Genomic DNA, 18,860 nt, shown 5'->3' on the forward strand with positions numbered 1-18,860 from the left:
TCTTATCTTTTTTTACCACGCTTACATAGCCCAACGATTCAATCCGATTTTAAATATGATAATTTGGTTTAATAATCTAAAACATCAACGTTCATTCATTTCTCACATAGCGAATGAAATATGAATGAGTTTACTTTAGTCATGTTCATACATATATATGATGCTTTGAGCATTAGCCAATTTCTCTTCAAGCATTTTCCTCTTGTCATTTTTTTGTCAGCTTCTTTGTCACACAGTCGTTCGCCTCATAATATCACTAAAATCTTTAAGTTATAGTAATTAACTAATACATCTAAGTAATGGTTTTAGTTTTATCTATGTTCTTGACACATATAAATATACAAAAATGAGAATAGTGATTGATGAGTACTACAAAGTTTCTAATAATCCTTAAAGCTAATTCAAAAGCAGAATATTGACATGTAATTCATGATGCATGTTATGCTGTTGACGTAAAATAACAAAATATATTTTTCCTACCATTTATTCATGTCAACTTGATTACCAAATTAAACACACACACACACACACACACACAAAATTATGTATATATAAATACTGTACTTGTATATATACATGCTGTCAAAAAAAAAGATATATATATATATATATATATATATATATATATATATATATATATATATATATATATATATACATGCTGTGGTGCACCTGCATGAGGATGGGGAGAATGATTTGTACTTATGGAAAGTGGGACAAAGTGAAGCTTCAGAGGTTCTCAACGGCCAGAACCTGGTGGGAATATTTAAATCCCTCAGGGAAAACGGTGGATTGGTATGAATATGTGTGGTTCAAGGGAAGGATTCCAAAACATGCCTTCGTTACTTGGATAGTGGCAAGACACAGGTTAACTACGAGTGACAAACTCATACATTAGGGATTGGTAGTTCCTTCAGCGTGCCTCTTATGTGATCTACATGATGAGTTCTTTGATTGTGATTTCTTTACAGAAGTTTGGAGATATTATTACTATATTGTTTCAGGATGGATTAATATGGTTGAAGTGAGTCCTTGTAGAGACAAGAATGTGGCTATGATTCTTCGTTTAGCCGATACATTCTCTGGAAGGAAATGAACTCAAGACTTGCATAATGCTTCATCACGTCCGGAATGTCTATATTGAAGAGATCAAACTCATCATTAGAAAGCACACTTAAACCATTCTCAAGAACTCAAGGACCAGGTCGTGTTTCAAGGCCTCGAGGAGATACTGAACTAGTGACGTGGTTTGGGACTTTTCATAATAATGTGCTCTGGTAGTAGTTTGGTGCTGTGCGGTTGTTGTATGTTTTTTGTTTTGTAGGTGTTACTCTTAAGGAGACGCTCCTGTTGTAACCGGTACCCTGTTTGGTTTAAAGTATGAAATGAAAGTAGTTAAAAAAAAATGTATATATATGTAAACATATACATAATTACATACACATATAATAGTTCGTAAGAATATGTAATCAGGAGTTCTTTTGGTGTCGACATCCGCAAAAATATCGTTTAGATTGAAGAAGAATCAATCTGAAAACTCCACAAGTTGGAACAAGTACCTTGTATTCCATCCCATTTCTTGATAATTTTTTCAAAGATGAAAGCATTACATTGTTTGATTATTTAATCACAATACTATGTTATTCGTGTTTATTTATATGTTATGACACATGTTAGTGCCACTCAACAATACAATTACATCCGTTTCCGGCTCCATAGTCAGTTGAGTTCAATACCGTACGTTACTAACCGCAACCTTCCGTTTCTGCAAACTCATGCATTGTGTGTAAACAAAATCAAAGCCTTAAAGTTTTTAGCCGTTTATTTTTCTTCCCTCATGTGTTTTCATTGCATAAAAGAACCTCTTAAACCACTTAATTTTCAAAGGTTTATGACATGAAACCATAAAGTCGCAGTCTTTGCTGCAAGCAATCTAAGATTGGTGAAAACCAAATGATTATTCTTTCGACTCTTTCCATTCCGATTTTTTAAGAAAACAAACTCGGTATTCGAAAATATCAGGTGTTCACAGCTTGCAGTACTTGTTGAACCAGACAGCAATGTTGAGAAAGCTTTCAAAATCCGTCTGTGGTCTGCATACACAATCACAAGACGCAAACACATGTTTCAAACTTTCACACAGAGATGATTTAAGTTTTAACTATGAACAACAAAATTGACAGGCTTTGGTTTTTACCTGTCTAGGGGATGATTGTCATTGGGAAATACTAGAACTTTAACCTCAACTCCTTTCTCCTTCAACGCCCTCACGTACTATACAAATCAAGAACACCAGATTAAACACCATTACCAACGAGTTTGAGTTTGCAAACTTGAAACAAGTTGAAGATTCTTCCAAAACTAAAAAGGATCTTACTTGAAATCCGTTTGATATGGGAACACGGAGATCCTGAGTTCCCAAAAGAAACAATGTAGGTGTTTTCACCTGCAGAAGTAAATACACAAGAAGAAGAATCATTAAATGTTTTCAAACGTCCTGAAGAACCGGATTAAAGGTTGGTCTGACCTTTGAGATGTGTGATATAGGAGACATTTGATGAAACCGAAAAAGATCTTCAGGTGAGGGGGCTTCTGTATAGTGGGTCTGGTCCCCATAGGCTTCAACGAAACACCAATCAGGTATATCTGTAATCCCAACCATTGACGCTAAGTTGCATACAGGATTCCTTGCAGCTGCTGCCACAAATTTATCCGGGGCCTACAGAAAAAAGTTTGTTATAAGGATGATGAATACTAATCCAGTGCCATCAATACTGAGGTAAAGTAACTGCAGTACCTGGCCAATCAAGTGAGTGGTCAAAAACCCACCATGAGAACCACCTAGCACGGTTATTTTAGACGGGTCTGCGAGTCCCAATTTGATGGCATGGTCTACAGCCGTGAGCACATCTTTCACGTCCTGCGTCAGAGAAGATTATCAATCAAGCAGAGTGAAGGTCAGAAAGAAGAAAAATGACAATACAGGCGCATATAGTAAATACCTGCGATCCAACTTTGCCAGGTAGAGACTGCAAAGCATCTTCCCCATATCCCAATGAACCCCTTCAAATCAAATGAGTCACCAATACCAAGTTAGGATCTCTAAAAGGTTGATGAACTAGTGGAATTTTGGAGCTGTACGCTCTCGTAAGTAAACCTGTAATTTACAATCAGCTGACTGTATCCAATTGAGGAGAGATAGGCCATATTCCTGGAGAAGCTGCAAGGTGCAACAGAATGAGGACCTCCATGAAGAACAGCAATTAAGGGATCGCATTTCCCATTCTCCTTAGACTTGGAGGATGATACATATATAGCTTCAATAGGGTTTTTGGCCCCTGCCATAAACAATAACAGAGTATTCAGGGCCACAGTCAAGAAAACAAATAGTTTTTGTCAAAATCAAAATTAAGTGTAAATTACCTTCAGTAAGACCTTCAGAATCATCACTAACTGGTACTTTTAGAATTTTGAACTGAAGAGATGAAAGCCCTGACATAACCTGCCGCAATTAAAACAAAAGATATATGAGAATAAAGCCTAACATCGTTTAAATCAAAAAGGTCTGGCGGCAATATATGCTTTGACCTTTTCAGAGCATCTGATCGGGTTTTGAACATTCAACCACTGCCATGAATGCTTCCCAGCTGCATCGAGAACTTTCTTTCCATACTTGATTTCAGGAACACCCACTGGACTGCTAGACACTAGTCAGAAAAATTAAAAAAATTGTTGTTACAAGTCTGGTGTGTCATGAAGGTAAAATTGTGGCAGCTAGTAACTGAGATTTAAGAACTTGCTCAAAACATTTTACCAGCAACTATATTATCACCATCTAGCGCAAGAGCGCTCCACGAATAATCTGAATCATCAGGGCTAGCACGTGACACTTCACCGCTGTAATATTCTCAAGATATATATTTCATCAGTTAGCACAGCAGCAGGAGAAAATTCTGAAACTTTCCATATTAATTCAACAGTCACCTTAGCAAATTTACGCTGAGTATCGCTCGACAACTCCGCCAATAGGTAGAAAACATAAGGCTATGTCCATCTGACAGCCACGGATCACTCAGAAGGCCAGTAACATAGAGCCCAGGGAAACAACCATCTTCAGGACAATTTACAACTTCAATCTGCAATATAAGATATATTTGAATATCATCAAATAACATAACAAATATGATTGTGTGGAAAGAGTTATACATCTCTAACAAACAAAAAGTGGTCAACCCAAAAATATTTGAAGCTCTTATTGGCTTATAAAGAGAGAAAAAGTTCCGAATAATCTCACCACGTCAATGATAATTGTTGACTCAGGAAGTTTCCCATCACTTGGCCAATCAATCCTGTGAAGTGACTCGGTTGCCCAATGCGCCCCAGAATCAACAGCGGTCTTTGCAGATACAAACACAAGAAATTTGCCATCTTTGCTGCGAGGGAAGGAATGTATGGTGACTAGAGTAAATTTGTAAGTTGTAACAGGTCATAACTAAAACAAACATTGCAAATAAATACCGCAAAATATAAGGGAACTGTTTAATAAAAGTTGTGTAAGAACGCTCAGTTATAAACAGAGTAACAAGGAAAACAAAAATACTCTTAGCAAATACATAACTTAAGAAGCAAGGAAAAAAAACTTCATAAGATGTAAACCTGAACCGAGGACAAAAACCGCTGCTTATGCTCTTAGTCAAATTATGTATAGGGAATCCGTTTGCATCATCTCTGAAACACAAGTAAACACAAACTCTATAGTAGTTATAGGAAATTAGTAATGATTAAGATGTCTCTTAGTAGTTACAGAAGTCACCAACTCACTTTGGTTCATCCGATACGAACTTAATTCCGTATATGGCACAAGGTCTGTTGTAGCAGTACTTAATACCTAACTTTCTTTTATCTCCCAACCACCCAGCAAAAACCAAATATTGAGCTGATCCATTACTGTTTGGACTCCAAACAACCTGTCCAACACTTATCGATCTAGGAATTCCTTTGATTGGCTTGACCTCTCCACTGTTAACAGAAAAAGAGAAACAACCATCAGATAAAGTATAAGTAAATGTTCTTTTCTTATGAAGAGATTGAGGAATACCTGTCAACATCGATAACAAACAGCGCAGGCTGCCTTTTTCCAGCATATGCTTCTCCCCATTCCTCTTCCCAATCCCCTTCACCTTTCCAGCTTCCAATATCCTTGTCCAACGAGTTCCCTTTCTTGTAATAACCTAAATGATCAAATGTAGGCTTTGGACGAGATGGTTCCTCAGCGACATAGGCAACACGAGTCTCATCAGAATTCCAAGAGATCCCTTCAAACCTACATCATACATAAGCATTACTAATTTTTATACTTCAACAAGAACTTGTCGTTAAAATAGCCAAAACAAAAAGTGCCATACCATCCATCAACGTATACAGAGCCATGAACTTTCTGTGGAATATGGAACTCCTTCTCTAGCTGAGACGAATTCCATATCTCAAACTTTGTAGGAGATTCGTTTTCAGGGTTTCGAATCACAAGGAGCTTCAGACCCGATGGAGATGGGATAAAAGCTGATGCACCAGTCATCTCGATGGGAAATGGCGCCCAGTGAAAGTTAACAGACTGATTACTTTCTTTCGAGATATGACCCGACAACATAAACTTCTTCCTTTTATTAGCCAAAAGGTTTGCTTGACTCAAGGCCAACATTGCCTGAGGACCTGCAGTAAAAAGTTTTCAAACACTTCAAACTTATCCCATTACAATAAAGTGAATCATCATTTCATCTGGTCAGATGATTCATACTCAACAACAAAACGCTTGAAAATCTTGATTCCAATGTCCCAAGTTACCAGAATCAGAGTTGACAATCCAAGCTTTGTCAATGCTGGGAATATTTATGAACTCTTTAAGTAGCTTTGACTGTGTGGCATACTCTTCCTCAGTAGTTGAATCCAAACCAACATGCAATTCTTTAGCCGAATCAGTTCCAGATGAATCCATGGCTACAAATCTTCGAATCCAATTCTTGCAACTGAAACAAGTATCTCATAAATCTCTAATAAATGATTGCAAAACGAGTCCAGTAATCAGATTAATCATTTATAATTTCAAACCTATCCAGTTCGAAACAGATAAAATTTGCTCCAAATTCGTCAAAAACAGAACATACGATAAAACAATCAAAGGAGTGAACTTTCGGATTGAAAACGATCAAATAGACGATACCCATCAAAGCAACACCATCAACGATGCTTAATCCGTGCCAACACAAACAAAAACACAGAGATTGAAAGAGAAGAAGAGCTTACGGAGATTGAGTGGGTGATAGAGTGATGAACGTAGGTCGGAAATGAAGGCGACGAAGATGACGATGAGAAGAGCTCAAGTCAAATCCCAATTTGGTGAAGCAACTGATTGGTGGGTGTGTAAAGATTCTCGCCATCTTATATTAAAAACAAAACAAATAAAGTCCGAAACTTTCGATGTTGGTATCCATTAAATTTCCCACATTTCTTAATCCAAAATTTTATATCTTTTCACTATTTCCCAAATTTTATTAGTTAATGATGTTTGTATTATATAGTATAGAGAACAATGAAGCTCAAATGTAACCACCACATATCTTTAGAAGCTTTGAGTTTGATGTCTAAATGGTTCATTAGTCACAGAGACAGTACAGGTCTGTGCATAATGTTTGGTTTATCTTGAGCATGATACATATAAACTTTGTATAATCAAAACTGATCTTTACATAATTAACAGGCTATATAGTATTTGCATCCCTATTGTACATAACTCTCTCTCTTTCTCTTTTTTCTTTCTTTACATTTTTTATGTCTAAAAGATCTCTAAAATAAAGTAGGAAACTTGATGATCAAAGCCAACTAAAAGGGCAGGGATCATAAGGAACAAGGAGCTTCAGATCCTTTCATGATTCTGAGTTTTTGGCAAGATGAAGAGAACATGTCCCATGGAACATCACCGACCAACATCCAATCTCCATCCTTGTCTTCATAAGTCGGTACAAATCCAGATCCCTTTTTGTAGCCTTCTCTCTCGGAGTATTCACCTACTGTGAACTTGAACATGTTCTCGAGTGCCTTGAGAAGCTCTGGGTAGTTTTTGTACATCTTGAGGTCTATCTTACGGAGATATGGAGCTCCGTCCACGCTTACTTTCACATAACTAACGTTTTTGTTGTTGTTGTTGTTGATCTTACGGTTAGATCTCACTGGAGGCCAACCGACGATTTGTGTTCTGAAGTTTACAAAACAAGATTCATCATCAGTACACTAAGAGATCTATATCAAGAGATTTGAATAAAAATGCTAATTCAATTCAGATCTCAACTTACTTGGAAGGAGGAACAGGAGCAGATTCTTCTCTTGAGTCGCTGTTCTTGCGCTTGTTGCTTCTGACGCAAGAAACTTCCAGTTGTTGTTCTTCTGTTCCGGGCAATCCCAAACGAAGCTCGGTGTCCTTAAGGTTAAGCCCATTGATGACTTCTTCATACGCCATATTCTCTCACTATACTTGTTGTTTGTTTCAACTATTAAAGTCTCTTTTTTAACTCTTGATCTACTTCTTCTCTTGTTCTTGGGGTTTGTGATAAGTAAGATCCTTGAAATGTGATGAAGTTTGCTTTGTGTGTTTGTGAAATGGTGAGGGAGAGAGAGAGATTTATATAACGAAGTTGCTTTGGAATTAGGGTTAAAGAGAGAGAGATGGGAATTATGACGTTGTCGGGGAGCATGAGGAGGCAAGCTAGAGGCAAGGGGACAAAGGTGGGACACAAAGATTTTTGGACGCGGCTTCTTTCTTATTTTCAACGGTCATGATTTGTCTCCGCCAGTTGCGTACGCGAGATCCTAGCCGTTTCTTTCTCTTACGGTCAAACGAGTAAAAGAGAAGGTAAAGATGACTTTTTGACCTCTATACCACACGATCACGGTAGGTTTTTGGTTTTCGTAACTATTCGTTTATTCGGTTTGATTCAATAAATATCTAATTTATATTTTGTAAAGTTTAGATTGGATAGTACTCGGTGCATGAGAAAATAGTAAGAAGTTCAACTAATCAAAAACAATACTGATAAAAAATATTAAACTAATTTTGAAATGGCATAGAAACTTGAAAACATCATATATATTCTGAAACGAAATTTTTTCTCTAAAACATTATATATTATGAAACATAAGGAGTATGGTTAGTAGTGAGGCATCCAATACCAGGATTCGAGGAACGTCTGGCGCACCAATAACCTACTGGTGGATTGGGATGTCCACAATGATGGGTTAGGATCGATGCTCTGCATGGCCAGCTTGGAGTCCGTTGGGACGGCTAGCAGTGAGGCTAGTGGGGTCCGTGGACGGTTCGTTGGGGCAGCTAGCAGTGAGGCTAGTGGGGTCCACAAGACGGGCTGTTACATAAAAATCAATTTTTATATGACAACCCGTCCGGTGGACCCCACTAGCCTCACTGCTAGCCGCCCCAACATACCCCAAGCTGGCTCTGTAGGGCATCGATCCTAACCCATCAGTGTGGCTATCCCAATCCACCAATAGGTTATTGGTGCGCCAAACATTCATCGAACCCTGGTCCTCACCCTTTAACAACCTTCCCACAGGACAAGCTGTCACCAATTGACCTGCAGATCAATTGGTGACAGCTTGTCATGTGGGAAGGTTGTTAAAAGGTGAAGACCAGGGTTCGAGAAATGATGGGTTAGGATCGATGCCCTGCAGGGCCAGCTTGGGGTCCGTTGGGACGACTAGCAGTGAGGCTGGTGAGGTCCGCAGACGGTCCATTGGGCAGCTAGCATTGAGGCTTGTGGGATCCACTGGACGGGTTGTCATAGAACTGCTAGGTTCTAGCTAATTCGGTACCGTTTTCTCAGTTTTCTCCTTCTAGACAGCAACAATCAAGTCTTTCTTCTTCTTCTTTGGAACTTGGATGTCCAAATCTTGTTTCGTATCTCTGTTACCTAACAAAGAAATTAAAAACAGAACATGGTGTTGAGAACCTAGTTCTTGAAAAGGCATAAAAAAAAAAACTCATTGTAACACTCTCGTTCATCACAGTACAACACACTCTTTCAATAAACAACTAATCCCCAAATCGTCCTCAAAGCAGAAAGAAAACAAAAACTAATGAGCCAAAATCATGCATCCAAGAATAATTGGGGAAAAACATGATCATATGTGTAATTGGGAAGCTTAGTTGACAGATTGATAATAGTAAATGCACATACATACGAAATGTTCTCTTTTGAGCATCTTTCAATGGAGGAGTTAAACCATGTCTGTGTTCAACTATATTAGGTGCGGGATCACCAGACTCCCTAACCATGATCAATATGTGTAACAAATCAAAGTATTCATATTACTTTTAGTCAAAATTTACAGATTCTGGTGGTGTTGACTAAAATGTACATGGTACCTCCGATTGACTAAAATTTACATGTTACCTCCGATCTCCTTCAATTTCAAGTTTCAAACACATAGCCCCATCTCAAATTCACAGCCTAGAGATCTTTCTTAATCCCCAAAATTAAGAAACATAAAATAATAGAATTATGTTACCTAGAAACGAAAAGTAGGAGGGAGGTGGCTTTGTCGAGAGGCCAATATGTATGAGAGCTACGAATACTTGAGTTAATCTTCCCGACGAATCTGCTAAGACTTCCGCCGCTACTACCATCGTCTTCGGCTAAAGAAGAAAACAATATTAAAATTGGGTGATAGAAAGAAGAAGAAATCGATTGCCCCTCTTAGCAAAAAAAGATGAGTTGTATTAATTGTTATAATTTAATTGGTTACAAATTTTTTCTGATGTGTCAGTCTCTTCTTCAGTACAAAAGCTGAGCTGTCACCACCTGGTGAAAAACCAAAAAGTTTTATTGTATTGATTAAAATGTAGACTATCTTCATAATTTTCTGTTATTCCAATTTGAAAAAAGCTGATTTTTTTGGAAAGTTAACATTATTATATTACTCATACCCCCCCCCCCCCCCCCCCCAATTTTTTTTTTCAGTCTTAAGCTCTCAAACCAAGAAATTATAATAAAAGAATTTTGGTTTTAAATTTTCTTTCTCACAAATTCGTTGTGTGAACTGAGGTAGAAGCATAAGTTGTAGTTTTGCATTCGTTTTTAAACTATGAATGTGACATGTTACAGATGTATAAGGTACATTTTGCACTTGTGTGATATCTTCGCAAAAATTTGTAATGTATTGAAAAGGTATGGTCCAAATGAAATAATAGAAAGGACAAAAAGTTGAGCCACGAACATCGAAGTCGTAATTCAAATCATCTACACACACCATACCTTAAGAAATGCATGTGTGTCATCTTTAAACCTCTTTTTCTATACTCGGTTTGTATACTGTCAACTCTTATAGGGGCAGCCCGAGAAGCCAATGTACCATCTTGAAAATATCGTGGAAACTCTGAACTGCAAATGCTCATTAATAGGTGAACGCAAGGGATTTTCTTGACCAAGACTATTAGCCTTTCACTTTGTCAAAGACAATCCTTACTTGGAACGAGATCTATGAGTTGCATTTAAGAAAGTGGTGTTAAGTCATTAATGGCAGTTATACACGTTAGTAGTGAGATAAATTATGAAGTAATATATAAAAGGTTAAAGCCTCTCCATTTATTACCAATTGATTTTGAGTTAGAATACACAGTACACCCTAATTTAACAATTTTATAGGGTATTAGAGTCATCTGATTATTAGGTCACCCTGTGGATGTTATTGCCACATGATAAGCTCAAATTGTAATACCCTAGAAGTACTAATAGACTCAAAATCACACAATAGATTGCAGAGTTTTATGATTACGCTAAACATAATAGTGTGTATTTAAATTACAACGCAAAAGTAAATAAAAGTTTTGTAAATTCAGAATGAATAAGAGCTAGGGATAGAAAAATTCTCAGGAAACACATGTTATTAAATCAATAAATTAAACATGATTCAAACAATTAAAACACCGTTCTTAAACTATAAACACAATTGTAAAATATACCATTTCTTACTGGAAATCTTATTTAAGTTTAAAACCAGATATCCAAATCTCTTTGTAAAATCCAAGAATAAAACCAGCTTTGAAATCAAGTTTAGATTGCTCACAAAATTAAAAAAAAAAAAAAAATATTTTTGTATAAAGTAATTTTTCTCACCGAAGATTTTATTGAAAATCAATCAAACTCTCGGTTTAAATTAATTATCACTAGTTATTAATTTTAGGTGATATATCAAGAAGTAATCTTAAGAACAACCTAAGAAGAACAAAAAGATAAAGAATCTCAATCAATAATCAATTCAACAAACCATAAAATCTCTAATGAGATACCCTAAACCTAACAAGCTGATTACTTAGACATAATCAATGAATGACACATCATAAGCTGAATAAACTGCACTAAGTCATAGAATAACAGAGTAAAGGAGTTTGAAATCTCTCTCAACAGGATGAGTTCTGACTTGTCTGTCCAAAGCTTTATGAATGTCTCTCTCAAAAGTTGCTATAAAAATAAAAGATAAGGGTTTCTAAAACCCAAAAAGTCTATATATATATATATATATATATATATACGGACACTTATGTTCCAATTAAGGAAAACTTTAGGGTAACTTTGTAACGTTAGAACTTGAGAAACTCGGGTTTCTTCTTGTGTCGCAAAGGGTGTCAAGCAACACCAATGCGATGTCGATCGACACCATCATCTGAGATCGTCTCCAAGCTTCAGCCTCAATGTTCAAATGTGCTCCAAATCACTCCAATTTGCTCCATTATGCTCTCATCCATGTCAAATGGTACATAGTCCTACAAAGACTAAAAAGACCCTAAAAGCAAATCAAAAGACTCTAAAAATACATTTATATCATAGTTAAAAACCGTAAAAACCATGATATATCACCACATATGTCCATGTTTCAGATGGTCATGCCTGAGCATGAGGGGGAGGGGTGTAGTGTCAGTACAAGAATTTTGGTTTTAATAACACAACAAATATTAAGATAGCGTTATTAAAAACGCTATCATATTGCCCGCAATAATAGCTCGACCACTTTAGATAGCGCTTTCTGTTGTGCTATCTAAACTCAAATATTATAGCGGTTTTTTGTCTACTACATTATATTTAATATCAGCACAGTTGTTTAGCTACAAATAATTAGCATTCATATCGTTAATAAATTGTGACAATAGCATTCACTACATTTTTTTCTTTTTATATATTATTAATTTGTAATATTTCCCTGTGCATTCTGGGTTGTCCTTGACAGTCAATATAGCTAATATACGAAGGAGAAAATATTATTGTCATAAACATCCGAAATAGTACAACATACCAAGTTCATAGCAACTAAAGACAAAGTAACTCAAGTATAGTTCATGATCATGTTCAGAGCAATATGAGTCTATTAGCAGGCCAAGCTATAGTATAGTGCCTATTGCGTCGGAAATGAATTGGATTTCTGAATTTGGTCTCCACACTTTTGCATCTCCAATCTTTGAAACTTCTACCCAGACCTTGCTAGCATTTGGACCTAAGGGAACAAAATGGACTACGTCTGCTGGATTGATCGAACAAACTTGCCCTTCTGCAACTGGAACTATGCTACCAGAGTTTTGGAGATTTAGCAAAAGACAAATTTTCTTTGCAACTTTATTGGTAGTGGATGTGTTACTTAGACTCTGTAATTTCAAAATATTTTATTAGGATTCTATCACATGCATGCACCAACGTTCACAACTCCCAAGCCATGAAATATATTTGAATCAAGTAAAATACAATAAATAGTTACATACCGTAGGTGCTGATCTGTTTGGTGCTTCCTCTAGCGGTGTTATATTTATAAATTATGTCTTCTGAATAGGCCAAACAATGTTTGCATTAAGTGAATCACTCATGAATGACATATCAGTAGTTGTTCTCCACAAAAGGTATCACTTTTAACCACCATATCAGCCTTAACAACAACAGCATTCGGACATAGTGTTATATTGTTCAAATTTTCTTTTGGATCAGAGGCAACCAATACCTCGGTGTGTAAGTATGTTCTGATCCCTATATCTTCCAAATCCTTTCGTGCTTTCAAGCCATCTTTTGATTTGACACTTTGCATAAGAGTCGATAATAATGCATCAGATATGTTTTTTTCAACATGCATCACATCAGTGTTGTGACGGACAGGCATATCCTATCAGACAAGAAAATTAAAGTTAGCTCAAAGAAATAAGATATAAATAGTACTCATATAATAGCAAATCAGTAAATACTAACCTTCCAATAAGCCAACTAGAAGAAAATTGATCGACTCTTCCACCGCCATTGATCTGTATCTTCTTCATATTCTTCTTATGAATTTGCATCCTCATCACATAAATCGGTTCTACTTCTCTTACCTTTCTTATCCAAAGGTCTTCCAAAATCATTCTTAAAGTCCTTAAGTGTATTGAGTATGTCAGACCCAGCTTGGATTCTGTTCACAGTTCCATCTTCAATAGTATTCTCAAACCATGCTTTTTCGTCTATAAGGATGTCGAGGCCTGAAACGCTTCCTGTTTCCTAAAATAAACATGCTTTAGACTATACTTCAACCATTTATGTAGTGTCCTTGCCACATATATTACAACCTTGTTCCCCCTTCACTTTACATTCAGATAATGTTCCTAAAGTTGGATAGTCACTGATACTCCACAATAGTATAACTCTAAGTGTGAAAGTCTCCTTCATGAGTCAGTCATAAACCTCAATACCATCTTCCCACAAATCATTTAGATCATCTATCAGAAGTGTAAGATAAACATCAATGTTATTGCTTGGTGCAGTTGGTCCAGGAATCAACATTGTCAACATGATATTCTCAACCTTCATACACATAGTCGGAGGCATGTTATAGTTGACTAACATCACTGGCCATGTACTATACTTGGTGTTCTGCATGGCGAAAGGATTCATCTCATCTGTAGAAAGGCCAAGTCGAAGATTCCTTGGTTCAGCTGAAAACTGTGACCATTTATCCTTCACTTGAGACAAAGTCAATGAGTCAACTGGGCGTCGTATTGTACCATCTTCACTAGCATTGTTGAAATGCCAACGCCAATCCTTAGCAATCTTTTTTTATCTAAACATTTTTTCAGATAAACCACTTTTAACTTTAATGTGGTAGAGAACCATGATTGTAGACACCTTAGTATAGTTGGGACATGTCGAGTAGAGTTGACTTTCAGCATCCTTCAACTTTCCCTAAATTAAGATTCAGCTTTAATTTCAAACTCATCCCGATGATCTCCATCGTTTCCCTGACACTGCATTTTTCCTCCACTTGCAAAGAATGCAGTCCTAATCAAGTCCTAAGCCTCAAAGTCAGATGTCTGAACATCAACTGTCTTCTGATCCCTAATGTCTCCATGTTTACTCCAACATGTATTCATCTTATACTTCTGATCCATCTCTCTAATCACTATATGATCTAACATTGTGTCTATTCGTTGATGGCAGACATTATGACAATCAATGCAGGGGACACAACATGTCAACAGGATCACCTAATCTCTTTTTTGATGAATAGACAAAATTACTAGCTACTTCCCCATACTCAAGGCTAGCCTTGTAATTAAGTTAACATGTAACACACTTTCAATATTTAGAATCACTATAACTAAGAAAAGACAACAACATCAATAACAAAGAAATGCACACCTTGGAAGCCAAACCCAAGCCTTGTCCATGTTAGAAAAATAACCACCAATTTTATATTCAAGTGTGATAATTAGTTCATCATCAATCAAACACTCAAATAACAAATAAACTTGAAAATCACAATGCCAATTACTAACTGATAGTTCTTCGTATGTCTTAAATCGATCTGCATAAACAATGAATTACATGTCAATTAGATAAACTCAAATGTCTGAAAAGTAGACATCATAGATTCACACAACATAAACAAACATGTTCAATGTGAATACGAAGTCGAAAACACTAAATCGAAAACCCAAATTGAAATAGAACCCTAAATCTTGTGAAAACTCTATTTGAAGCAAAATCCTAACAAAATTGAACCCATCGAAAACCCTAAGTCGGAAACCTAAAATTAAATAAAAACTCTAAATAGTTAGAAAACTCAATTTGAAGCAAAACCCTAACAAAAGTGAACCCATCGAAAGGAGAACCCTAACGAATTTGAATCCCTCGAAACTCTCATTGAAACAAAAACCATAAAAACAACAACTTTGAGCTGGACGAGGACTATAACTTAGAAAATTGCGAAGAGAGAGTGAGATTACGAAGTGAGATTTGTTTTGTGTTTTAACACAAAGTGGGATTTTGAAAAGAGATTTTCTGGACAAAAGCGATAGATTTTCTGGGCAAATGGAAGAAAAGAGAACGAAAGAGTAACAAATGAAAAGGGGAAGAAGAAAAGAGTGACAAGAGGAAAAGGCAAATTGTCGAACAGTAGAGAAAAGAGACTTAATTTTTTTTATGTTGGAGCCAAAAGTTTGACTATCTGCCAACCATAAGATAGCGTTTTAATAGGATATATTAAAAAACTTTATAGCTTTATATGTTGGGGTTTAGTTTTCTAGAGAAAACCTATAATAGCGTTTCACTTTTATAAACACTATCATAAATTCATTGGTAAGTCATTAATAGCATAGCTATAAGAAAAGCTATCATAGCTCCAACATAAAGAAAATTAAATCGCACATTTGATGCTATCAAAAACCCAAATTCTTGTAGTGTGTAATAAGTCCCACATTAATAGTAGAAAAAATTATGAAGTGGTATATAAATAATTAAAACCTCTCCACTTATTCTCAATTGTTTTTTGAGTTAGAAATTCACAGTAAACCCTAATTCAACGTAAGTCTTTATAACACCATCTCTTTTCAATTTCAGATACATATATAGACAGAAAAATAATTCAGTGATTGTTGTTTTTATGTACCATTTCTGGCTAATTAAGAATTTAAGAGAAACTTCAGATTCAAATTTTCAAGAATTTGGCCTATTAATATATAATATCTAAAGTTTACATATCAACGTAACTTAAAATTAGTACAACAATAATGAAGAAAAGAAACTTGCACTCAAGCGTGGACACCGACCTAGAATAAATAAGAATGAACTAATATATAGATGTGGAAAACGAACACTCAAATAGATTTTTCAAAAGTTGTATATATGCTTTATAATGCTTATGAATAAAGTAGTGCTTTCAAAATGATTAAAATTTAAAATATTGTCGGTATATCAAAAATGGCCAACCATTTCATTTTAATTTCCTTTTTCTTTCTTGCCCCATTTCATTTGTATAAAAACTATGGACATTTCTTTATGTAGTGAAATAAAAGTAGATATTTTACTTTGACTAAAAATAAAACAAGTTTCAAAGCAAGGAATAACTGACGGAATTACCAAGAGCTTTAAATTCGTCAAAAAGAGTACTTAAATAATTTACCGTAATGTATAGATACTTAACCGACAGAAAACCGATAGATACGGATTACGGTATGTCTTTCTTATTTCACCGTGTAAATAGGTACGAACCTCATTTACACGGTGGCTCCATTTGACTTACCGAGACAAATTAAAGCAAAGAAACATTTGTAAACTTGTATTTCTGACGTTTGATCTGTTTAAGATTTGTAATTCAGTTGCTTTTAACTGTAAAACAAAGAAAACATTTTTTTAGAAAATAAAAAGAAAAAATAGACGAAAACGAAAACAAAACGTAAGATTTTTGGAATAATGCTAACATATATCTTACATTTTTTTTTTTGGGAACAAACAAAGTATCCTCTTAGGGAAATGGCCCGTTCATCTTAGATTTGATTTTTGCATTGGGCCATATTAGTTTTATAAAAGGCTGTATGAATTTTGGACAGTTTGGAATGATCGACGAAATCATTTTTTTCCGATAAAAGGTAATATACTAAATCGACGTAAACATTTATAAGAGTTTCTCTTTAATTTCGTTTTCTTCTTCTAATGTGTCTGTTTTTCAAATACTGTACATCCATTACCCATGGAAAATTGGGAAGCAATATTATATGACTATGAGCATTGAGCTACAAACTTGAACACGACTCACGAGTCTAAGATTTATTTGGAGGGTACTTTCTTGTCTCGTCAAAGTACACCCCATGTTTTATAAACGCATATGAAATTAAAATCACATGTCTTTGTAACATTGAATATACACAGCAAAGTTTATTTTGAAGTATATTTGTAAAGTGGAATTTGAATCTTTATATTTATTTGCATATATATGACTTCTTAGTTATGTGTTTATATCAGATTTTCCACATAAATTGACAATGTAAGTTGTGGTCTACTTTACCATGCACGGTCATTAAAAAATATATGAAATTTTATCTGAAGAAGTATATAATACGTTGAAACATGTTTAAGCAAAGGGAGGTGCCTATCTATGGTCAGCCCCTACCATGGTCCTATAACCATGTGATATGATGTCTCTGGTTCCACCAACAATAAGAATCATATTATCAGTGCCAGATTCTCTTAATTATGTCTATGGTTTGTAACGTATGTAGGACCTTGTTTATAATCCTCTGCATTATAATCCTTTTTATAACTTTACACTAATCTTCAAATAATAGAATTTTAACCACTAGGATATAAAAATAAAATTTGACTTTGTAAGGAATTTTTAATTAATAAATAATATTGAAAAACAACAATATAAACTTTGATGTAAGTATGAATTAATGCGTTGTTCCTATTCACATATTTCAGATCCAAGAAACTTAAAAGTGGTCCAAATGAGGACTTCACTTCACTTACAAGAACACTATTGGTGCTGTTCTATATTTATTATTATTGGAACAGGTGATTCTAATTAACTGAATCACTAGCTAAACAATAAATATAACTGTTAGTACAATTACATAATGTGACTGAGTAGCAGGATATTGATTAAACAATTCAGATGTTGTAATTACGTCGCTACATATCATCTATTTTTTTGAATAAACATATCAGCTATTAGAAAAAGAACTTATTTGAATACAAATATTAATCTCTGCTAAGGAAATAATAAGAATCGGAATCAACTTTATAAATTCGTAGCTAATCTATCATTAATATTCACTTATTAAAGTGTCATATTCTTGTCTGTTCATATATACTTTCATATTATAACTTTTTAAAATAAGATTATTTTTTCCAAGATGAGGAATAATATTGGTAGAGGAAAAATATGTAAATGTCTAAAGAAAAAATCATTTGATACTTTAATTTTAGGTGAAGATGTTTGGGGAACGGACATGTGATATGAATCAATAGTTTTTCAAATATTGTTTGGTACGAGTATTTTTAATGTGAATCTATCTAATTTTCAAACTACTCGAAATTAGTCGAATTACCTGAAAACTCTGAATTTAATCGAATGGAAATATTAAAATGATTAGTAAAAATCTATGGAGTACTATGGTTTGGGTTACTTTGTATCGAAATAAACTCAAATTACCTGAGAACACCTGAATTATCCAATTAAACACAGGAAAATAGTATATGTTAAAGGCGTTATGAGTTTAGTATATCCAGGTACTCGTTTTGTTTTACGGGTATTACTTGAAGACGAGATCCAATCGGGTATTATAAAGGATCCGAACAACTTTTTATAATGTTTTTATTTAATGAATTCATCCTTTATGTTAGAATATTTTTTCTCGGATGATGAAGAATAACATTTCAAGTAATGAATTAATTTGAATATTTATACGATCTCTTTCTACTAGCCTATCTTCCAATATGTGATAACTGATAACTAATAACTATGAACTATGAACCCTAATGGACGTTAGTCTTGAAATTAGTTGGAAC

General features: G+C 35.0%; 2 protein-coding genes and 1 long non-coding RNA gene across 3 annotated transcripts; all 3 read right to left on the minus strand.

Annotated features, from left to right (window-relative positions):
- Window positions 1-1,848: 1,848 nt before the first annotated feature.
- Window positions 1,849-6,609, minus strand: LOC104732186 (acylamino-acid-releasing enzyme). Its single transcript, XM_010436806.3, has 18 exons — window positions 6,301-6,609; window positions 5,842-6,023; window positions 5,406-5,709; window positions 5,099-5,323; window positions 4,822-5,019; window positions 4,657-4,728; window positions 4,295-4,433; window positions 3,985-4,136; window positions 3,815-3,897; window positions 3,589-3,707; window positions 3,424-3,502; window positions 3,158-3,338; window positions 3,003-3,063; window positions 2,798-2,920; window positions 2,528-2,719; window positions 2,378-2,446; window positions 2,198-2,274; window positions 1,849-2,093 (listed from the first exon to the last, which is right to left on the minus strand). The coding sequence occupies exons 1-18, from the start codon at window positions 6,432-6,434 to the stop codon at window positions 2,027-2,029; spliced, it is 2,457 nt and encodes an 818-aa protein (XP_010435108.1). The 5' UTR covers window positions 6,435-6,609; the 3' UTR covers window positions 1,849-2,026.
- An 87-nt stretch (window positions 6,610-6,696) lies between these two features.
- LOC104718977 (auxin-responsive protein IAA1) lies at window positions 6,697-7,745 on the minus strand. Its single transcript, XM_010436807.3, has 2 exons — window positions 7,347-7,745; window positions 6,697-7,249 (listed from the first exon to the last, which is right to left on the minus strand). The coding sequence occupies exons 1-2, from the start codon at window positions 7,508-7,510 to the stop codon at window positions 6,892-6,894; spliced, it is 522 nt and encodes a 173-aa protein (XP_010435109.1). The 5' UTR covers window positions 7,511-7,745; the 3' UTR covers window positions 6,697-6,891.
- Window positions 7,746-12,303: 4,558 nt separating this feature from the next.
- On the minus strand, window positions 12,304-15,535 carry LOC104718978 (uncharacterized). Its single transcript, XR_756486.2, has 3 exons — window positions 13,290-15,535; window positions 12,815-13,206; window positions 12,304-12,700 (listed from the first exon to the last, which is right to left on the minus strand). It is a non-coding gene; the product is annotated as an uncharacterized LOC104718978 (long non-coding RNA).
- Window positions 15,536-18,860: the final 3,325 nt, after the last annotated feature.

The sequence above is a fragment of the Camelina sativa genome, chromosome 10 (genome assembly GCF_030686135.1).
Source record: "Camelina sativa cultivar CO46 ecotype springtype chromosome 10, ASM3068613v1".
Classification (NCBI taxonomy): Eukaryota; Viridiplantae; Streptophyta; class Magnoliopsida; order Brassicales; family Brassicaceae; genus Camelina; species Camelina sativa.